The sequence below is a fragment of the Talpa occidentalis genome, unplaced genomic scaffold (genome assembly GCF_014898055.3).
Source record: "Talpa occidentalis isolate TD23 unplaced genomic scaffold, MPIMG_talOcc4v2.1 talOcc4.5, whole genome shotgun sequence".
Classification (NCBI taxonomy): domain Eukaryota; kingdom Metazoa; phylum Chordata; class Mammalia; order Eulipotyphla; family Talpidae; genus Talpa; species Talpa occidentalis.
Genome location: NW_023604861.1, coordinates 7,125,459 through 7,133,431, shown reverse-complemented (window position 1 = coordinate 7,133,431; position 7,973 = coordinate 7,125,459). Strand labels below are relative to the sequence as shown.

General features: G+C 59.3%; 1 protein-coding gene across 1 annotated transcript; it reads left to right on the top strand.

The window, feature by feature from the left end:
* The first annotated feature begins 304 nt into the window (after positions 1 to 304).
* Positions 305 to 3,865, top strand: ZIC2 (Zic family member 2). The gene is given in 4 exon segments (XM_037528240.1): positions 305 to 509; positions 512 to 1,375; positions 3,146 to 3,309; positions 3,536 to 3,865. Coding segments are annotated over 4 exon segments (1,563 nt in total).
* Positions 3,866 to 7,973: the final 4,108 nt, after the last annotated feature.

The following is a 7,973-nucleotide window of genomic DNA, read 5'->3' as shown; positions in this document are numbered from 1 at the left end:
AGCTCCTTTAATACACTTTGGTTCTGCGCCTGGCTTTGGACTCTTCTCCACCTCCTCCTCCTCCTCCCGCGCCTCCTCCGCCGCGGCCGCCTCGTCCTCCCCGCGCCCGAGCCCCGCGCCCGGCCGCCCGAAGCTCATCCCGGCGGCGGCGGCGCGGCGGGCGCAGGAGCGCGGCTCCCGGGGCTGAGCCGCCCGCGGCCGGAGCGGGGCGGCCGCCGGACGCAGCGCGCGCGGGCCCGGAGTGGGCGCCGAGGCGGAGGCGCGCGGCTCGCCGGGGCCGGCGGGGCGGGCGGGCACGCTGGCCATGCTCCTGGACGCGGGGCCGCAGTTCCCGGCCATCGGGGTGGGCAGCTTCGCGCGCCACCATCACCACTCGGCGGCCGCGGCGGCCGCAGCCGCCGCCGAGATGCAGGACCGCGAGCTGAGCCTGGCGGCGGCGCAGAACGGCTTCGTGGACTCCGCGGCCGCGCACATGGGCGCCTTCAAGCTCAACCCGGGCGCGCACGAGCTGTCCCCGGCCAGAGCTCGGCGTTCACGTCGCAGGGCCCCGGCGCCTACCCGGGCTCGGCCGCCGCGGCCGCGGCCGCCGCTGCGCTCGGGCCCCACGCGGCGCACGTCGGCTCCTACTCGGGGCCGCCCTTCAACTCCACCCGGGACTTCCTTTTCCGCAGCCGCGGCTTCGGGGACTCGGCGCCGGGCGGCGGGCAGCACGGGCTGTTCGGGCCGGGAGCCGGCGGCCTGCACCACGCGCACTCGGACGCGCAGGGCCACCTCCTGTTCCCCGGCCTCCCGGAGCAGCACGGGCCGCACGGCTCCCAGAATGTGCTCAACGGGCAGATGCGCCTCGGGCTGCCCGGCGAAGTGTTCGGGCGCTCGGAGCAGTACCGCCAGGTGGCCAGCCCGCGAACCGACCCCTACTCGGCCGCGCAGCTCCACAACCAGTACGGCCCCATGAATATGAACATGGGTATGAACATGGCAGCGGCCGCGGCCCACCACCACCATCACCACCACCACCCCGGTGCCTTTTTCCGGTACATGCGGCAGCAGTGTATCAAGCAGGAGCTCATCTGCAAGTGGATCGACCCGGAGCAGCTGAGCAACCCCAAGAAGAGCTGCAACAAAACTTTCAGCACCATGCACGAGCTGGTGACCCACGTCTCCGTGGAGCACGTCGGCGGCCCGGAGCAGAGCAACCACGTCTGCTTCTGGGAGGAGTGTCCGCGCGAGGGCAAGCCCTTCAAGGCCAAATACAAACTGGTCAACCACATCCGCGTGCACACCGGCGAGAAGCCCTTCCCCTGCCCCTTCCCGGGCTGCGGCAAGGTCTTCGCGCGCTCCGAGAACCTCAAGATCCACAAAAGGACCCACACAGGTAACCGCGGGCTGGACGGGGACGGGGCGCGCGGGCGCGGAGGGCAGAGGCGGCGGCCGGGAGGAGCACGCCGGCCGCCTGCGCCTGCCCGGGGCACGGGAGGTGCCTGTGCGCGCGAGAGCGCCCGCGGCTTGTTGTTGTTGGAGAGCGAGAGGCTCTCATTAGGTTGGATTTTTCCATGTGCGGAAAAGGAGCTTTGAACCGTCCGGGCATCGTCAGATGTGTGCTCTGGGTGGGATGCAGTGGCTCTTTGCTCAACCCCGCTTAATAATTTCCTTTTTAAGTGGGATGCACAAAATAAAACTGCCCTCCAACTCGGTGCCCGGGAATTGAGCCTAGAGAAGGTTTGGCCAGCGTGTCTGTTTTTCGGCTCTGGATGTGTTTCCGCGCTTGGGTGGCCTGTGTGTTTTCCTCCTTCATTTCCCGGGGATCCAAACGTCCTTCCCGGGACTCCCCCATGAAATGAATCTGGCGGGGTGAGGGGCAGCGTAGCTAGCTGGAGAGCATTCTTCGGTTTTCTAAAAGTGTTTTTAAAGCTCATCTCGGGGTGGGTCGCCGGGCTGTACGGGGGGTTTCGCAGCAGTTTGTGCAATTCCCTAATGGGCACCAGAGTTTGCGATTCCAAACTTGGACCAGCAGCCGGGTCAGCGGGAGCTGGGGACAGCGCGGCCCCGCGGGGCGATCGCGCGAGGACGGAGCGCGCCTGGAGAGGACGCAGCTCTCGGCTCGTAGATTATTCATCTCTGACCAGGTCCCAGCCAAAATCGTGCCAGGCGATTTCCTAAGAGAAAGCCAAATGTTTTAGCAACTTCCCCAGTCAATATTTACTCCGAAGAGGGGATGCGCCAGAGGCCTATTGTTCTCTTCCGGGGAGGGAGGGAGCCGAGGTGCGAGACAAGCTTTTAACAAGGTTTAAAATTTGAGAAATTTATTTGCATGAAATGCTCGCTTTCGAGTCCTGTGTCTGAGCGGATGTCTTTAAAAAACAATTTAGGTGCTAATGGAATTTAACGTTAAATGGTTCCTTTTCCAAGTGGAACCATGTTTGAGTTCTCACACCTCTAAATGACTCCAAGCATTTGGAATTCTGGCAGCAGGACGCAGGAAGCGGCAGAAAATTAAAACAGGGAGATTCTGAAAGCCTTTGCTGACGCCCAGCCTCTCCCTCCCTGCCACCACCGTGCTGCCTTATGGCTGATCCTAACCTTATTCCGCCAACATATTTTTTTTTGGAAATGAGGCAAAAATTACGGTGAATTCAGTTTGCAGAATTTTGGATGAAAAATCCTGGCTCAGTTGCTCTCCACAGCCCAGTCCCTAAACAACACACAGCAACTCCAAATGGATTGCCTACTGGCCCGGGAAAGGCACCGACAGCAGCCTGTGTGATGCTGATAATGCCCCAAATATTTTGTCATAATAACAGCTTCTCCATGGTGAGACCAACTTGTTAGAAGCTGCGAATCCAAGAAGCAGTGTGGAAAGGCAGGCAGGGCCCAGGGTGCCACCCCAAATTCCTTACCAGCCTGGGGAGGCAGACATCAGTGTGGAAAGCAAGGGCCGAATTAAACGCGCGCGCTGGGTGTGCAGGTGGGGCAGGCGCTTCGTTCCATCCGCTGCATCTGCCGGAGAAGCGGGTAGGGTAGGACCTACCCCAGGGACCTGGGCCCTTGTGGCCGCTGTTGCTCCCAGGTCTCGCCCCCTGGAAGGGGGCTGGGGCTGGGGGTGTTCTGGGGGTGCACAGCAAGGGCCCGTGTCTGCCGCCCTCAGGGGAGAAGCCGTTCCAGTGCGAGTTCGAGGGCTGCGACCGGCGCTTCGCCAACAGCAGTGACAGGAAGAAGCACATGCACGTCCACACCTCCGATAAGCCCTATCTGTGCAAGATGTGCGACAAGTCCTACACGCACCCCAGCTCGCTGCGGAAACACATGAAGGTACCAGCCGGGAGGCCGGGAGGCCGGGAGGGCGAGGCGCTGCGCCCGCGGCCGGCGCGCAACCCGGCAACCTGCCGGCCTGGGGAGGCGCGGGCAGGGCAGCCCCTCTCCGGGGGCCGGGGCGGCCGGGGCGCTGGTCTCGGCCGCCCCCCCGGGGCGCGGCCCCACAGCAGCTGCACTCACACCCAGCCCCCTCTGCTCTCCCCTCCCGGCTTTTGTCTTGCAGGTCCATGAGTCCTCGCCCCAGGGCTCGGAGTCCTCGCCCGCGGCCAGCTCTGGCTACGAGTCGTCCACGCCCCCGGGGCTGGTGTCCCCCAGCGCGGAGCCCCAGAGCAGCTCCAACCTCTCCCCGGCGGCGGCGGCTGCTGCAGCGGCCGCAGCGGCCGCGGTGTCCGCGGTGCACCGGGGTGGCACGGGCGGCGCGGGCGCAGGCGGCGGCTCCGGGGCGGGCAGCGCCGGCGGCGGCGGGGCAGGCGGGGGCGGCTCCGGCGGGGGCAGCGGGGCGGCCGCGGGCCACAGCGGCCTCTCCTCCAACTTCAACGAGTGGTACGTGTGAGGGGCGCGCGCCCGCGCCCGGCCCGCCCCCGCCCGGGGCGCTGCGCCCCCGAGGCCCGCGCCCTGGGAGCGCCCCGCGATCTGTCGTCCACACTATGAATCTGATTTTTATGATGATGAACATGATTTTACCAGCAGCAGGATTTTTAAACGGTTCTGTTTTGTTTTTTGTTTTCTGTTTTTTTAAATAATCTAGGCATGAAAAGCAAAAACATCCCTCCTCCCGGAGTCTCGGAAACTGAAAATAGAAAATAAGAAATAAAAAACAAAAAAAGAAAACATAGAAAAATATCGCCCCCCCGCCCCTCGCCTCACCCCGGGCCCGCTCTCCCTCCCCGCCTGCCCTCGGTGGTCTGACAAACTGTGTACATAGCGGCCGTCTCCTTCCTTCTCCGAGGTGGTTTTAATGGCTTCTTGGTGTATAGAAGTTGGTCCATTTGTAAGAATTGCCTTCCTCTCTGCCTCTCCTCCCCCAAGTGATGGGCTTTTTCTTTTCTTTTTAGTTTACCCCGTTTCTTTTTAAGTAACGTGGAAGAACATGGTTTATTTTGTATTGTGGTATTGAATATTGTGTTCTTTTTTATGAGGCAACTTGATTGTAAACTTCATGCAACTATAGACTGGAAAATCGAGCCGTGCCAAAGTCTCCCTTCTGTTTCTTAAACACTGATCCACAGCGCACACACACATGCACACACACACACACACACACACACACACACACACCACCACCACCACTACCACCACCACCAACGCTTGTGAATGTATTTTTCTGTTAGCTGGGTTTACATGTGATGTTTTAGTGCTTTTGCAAGTTCAATTTGTTAGTTCCTGTATGAAAGATTGTGGGGGGAAAATAAACGTTGTGCTGTTAGCTTTTTCCGTAATAACACCCTTCCTTCTGTAAATACCCGTTGCCATATTTATCCATTTGTAATTAAATTATGGTATTAACTTGCTACAGAGGAAACAATATTTATAAAGAATGTTTCTTAACTATAAATATGTACAATTGTGGGCATAAACTGTTTCAGATTTTTTATTTGAAGGTTTTAAGTGGTTTGATCATTTCTTGTGATATGTTTTGAGAGTAATGCATACAGAAATATAATAAAATGTGTTGAAACTGCATGAACATACTTTTTTTTTTCCTAGCAAAGTTATTCAAGAAAATGGGGAGAAGGCGGCAGGGGTTGACATGAGTCTGGAGCTGCTGCCTGGGTAAATGGGAGGGACCATCTTGCCAGGGAGAAGGTAGATGCATGCCCGGAGACCAGGCCAAAGTGCCCCTTTGGCAGAAAAATCTCAAAATTATTTTCTATATCTTTTGTTTAGTTAACTGAGAGCGAATTAAATTTTTGGAAAGCCCTTGTGAGGAATGGCGGCTGGGACCTTCCCTGTTCCTAATGGCTCCATTATCTGAGGGAATGCCTTTCTTTCAGCTGTTTGGACTGGATTTAAGAGCACTAAACATTTCCTTATTCTTTGTTTTCCCTCTTCCCTGCCCCCTTCCTGCTCCCTCCCTCTGAAAAGCTGAGGTACAGTTATTTTTAATTGCACATTTAAAACTGAGCTGAGTACTTTGTTCTTGAACTTGGCCCAGTGATTGTAGTTTAAGGGCCCATTTCTACCCAGCTTTTCTTGAAATTTTAAGCAGCTTTTTAAGGAATCCTGCTATCAGCACAGCCACTGCACACCAATAAGCAGGATGTTCAAGAGGAAAGTAAGTGGTAAAGAGATTAGATTTTAATTTAGAAAAGCAACAGACTGTTGGTATAAAAGAACCTTCAAGAAACCCAGTGAAATAAGATACAAAGACTTGGAAGGCCAGGTGGAAGTACCCTGCCCTCTGCTTTCTCAGGTTTGCAGCCTTACTCCCTGCCCCACCGAGAGTTTACTGGAGAATTTTGGAACTGGAGGCTGCACGGAAGAGGCAATAATTCTAATGGAAAGGTAGGAACCAGGACACCTCTTTTTAAATCCCTGAGCTATCAGACAATCTCCATTTTCCTGGGTCTCTCCGTGACTCCCAGAGGCCTGGCAGCCCCAGAATCACCTTCGTGCCCAGTGGTGAAAAGATTTGGGCAGCGACAGTGATACCCCCTCCGGTTTGCCAGGCAGTGCTGGGCTCTCCCCAGCAGAGACCCAACCCACAGCGCGGGAGGCGGCTGTGGCTGTGGTGGCTGCTTCCCTCTCTGTCCGCTGGGGCTCTGGACCTAGCCGCAGGGCCAGGCAGGCTAGGCTAGGCTGGAGGGCCGCTAGGGGACACGGGCAACCCTGACTTCCCGGAGGCCATGCTACCATCCAATGGGGAAGGAAAGACTCCAGCCCCTCTCTCTCTCTCTCTCTGTGTGTGTGTGTGTATGTGTGTGTCCCAGAGGGTGACCGATGCCGCTGGGCTAGCCCTCCCCCGCGGCCTGTGAACTGCCCAAGCGCCAGCTCCTGAAGCAATCAACCCCCTATTAAAATCAAATTTATAACCCCTAATAATATTAAGTAAAATTATTAAAATAATTGGCATATGTTACTGATCCTTGGGAAATTTCATTGAACACATATATAAGCTGTGAGGAAAATCGTTTAGAGTGTTCCAGAGCCCCTCGCACCCGGGGGAGAGGAAGGAATCAGATTAAATATTCGTCATAACTTGTGCAGGAACGAGATTGTCTATCCGAAATGTTTTAAACTCTTGGGGGGTGTGTGTGGAGATACTTGGCTTTGAGGCATCCAGGTCTAAGAAGCATAGTCTGGGGGAGGCAACTTGAGTATCAACTCCAGGCTTTGGGGCTTTTCACTTGTGGGCAAAAGGAAAATGCAAGACTAGGAGGGTCTCCGCCTGCAGTGGGCCGCGTGGCCTTCCAGGCCTGAATGTGGGGGAGCTGCGAGGGGGGGGCACTCGGCCCTGAGGGCACTGATGCTACTTTCCAGCAGGAAATAAAAATGGGAAGGGGCCTGGCTGGAGGAGGAGGGTCACAGCGAGCAGCGCCTCGTCCCGCTCGGCCCCGGGAGGGGAGCAGAGTCCCGGCGACAAGGCTCTCGGCTCTCGGGCCCGTGCGCCCCACCGCTTTGTCCAAACGAGTCGCGAACCCGGCCGAGTGGCCCGCACGGCCCGGTCTCCGTCTTTGAGGTCGGCGAGGGGGGCAGGAGGGGGAAGCGGGGCCGGCAGAGAGTAAGAATATCAACCATGTCAGAGGCGCGCACCTTAGAAGGTGCCCAGGGCTGGCGGCCCAGAGCCCGGGCCTGCGGGTGGGGTGCGGCTTCCCTCTCCCCCCAGCGCCCGCGGACCTGAATGCCAGCGCGCCCCGCCTTCCCTGCAGAGTCACCCCGCGGCAGCGGGTCTTCGCCTCCCGGGGAGGCCCGCCTGGGCCGCGCGGGGGCCGCTCTCCGCCGGTCCTCGCCGTCCACTTGAACTTCCGAGCGCCCCGGCTCGCGCCCCGCTCCACCCGCCGCCGAGAAACTCCCCCGAACGCCAGAGCCGCTTTATCCGGAGGCAGCTGGAGCCCCCTCGGGAGGCCCATCATTATTATTATTAATTATCGTGATCCTCGCTGCATTATTAATGACCAGTGATAACAGGCGCCGGCGTCCCTGGTCCCGCGCGCGCGGGAGGGCGCGCCCGGAGTGGGGGCGCGGGGCGGGCGCCCGCGCGAGCCCCGGCGGGTGGCGAGGAGAGGAAGCGGCCCGCACACCCCGGCCCTCGCCGGCCGGCCCCTTCCTCCGGCCGGCCCCTTCTCTCTTCCTCCTCCCCCACCCCTGCCCCTTTGTCTCTTTTTCAGACGGATGTTTTCAGTGTCGAGTGGTGCATTTTCCGCAAAATAACTCCGAGATCAAGGGCAGATCACAGGCTGGACCGGAGGCTGGGGCTTGCCTGGTCTTTGCTGCCGTCCCAAAGGCCGGGGGTGGCTGCCGGGCCGGGGCGCCCGGGGGCGCGTCGCCTGAGGGTCGGCAGGGCCTGGGGCGATGTGCTCGGAGGGTCCCTGGAGGGCGCCGGGGCAGCAGACCCGGCCCGCGAGGACCCCCTGGCACCCCCCGGGGGCTCAGGTCCTCCCCTCCCCCACGGCAAGACACCGAAATCACCCCAAGGGCTGCGTCCTAGAGCGAAGGAATAA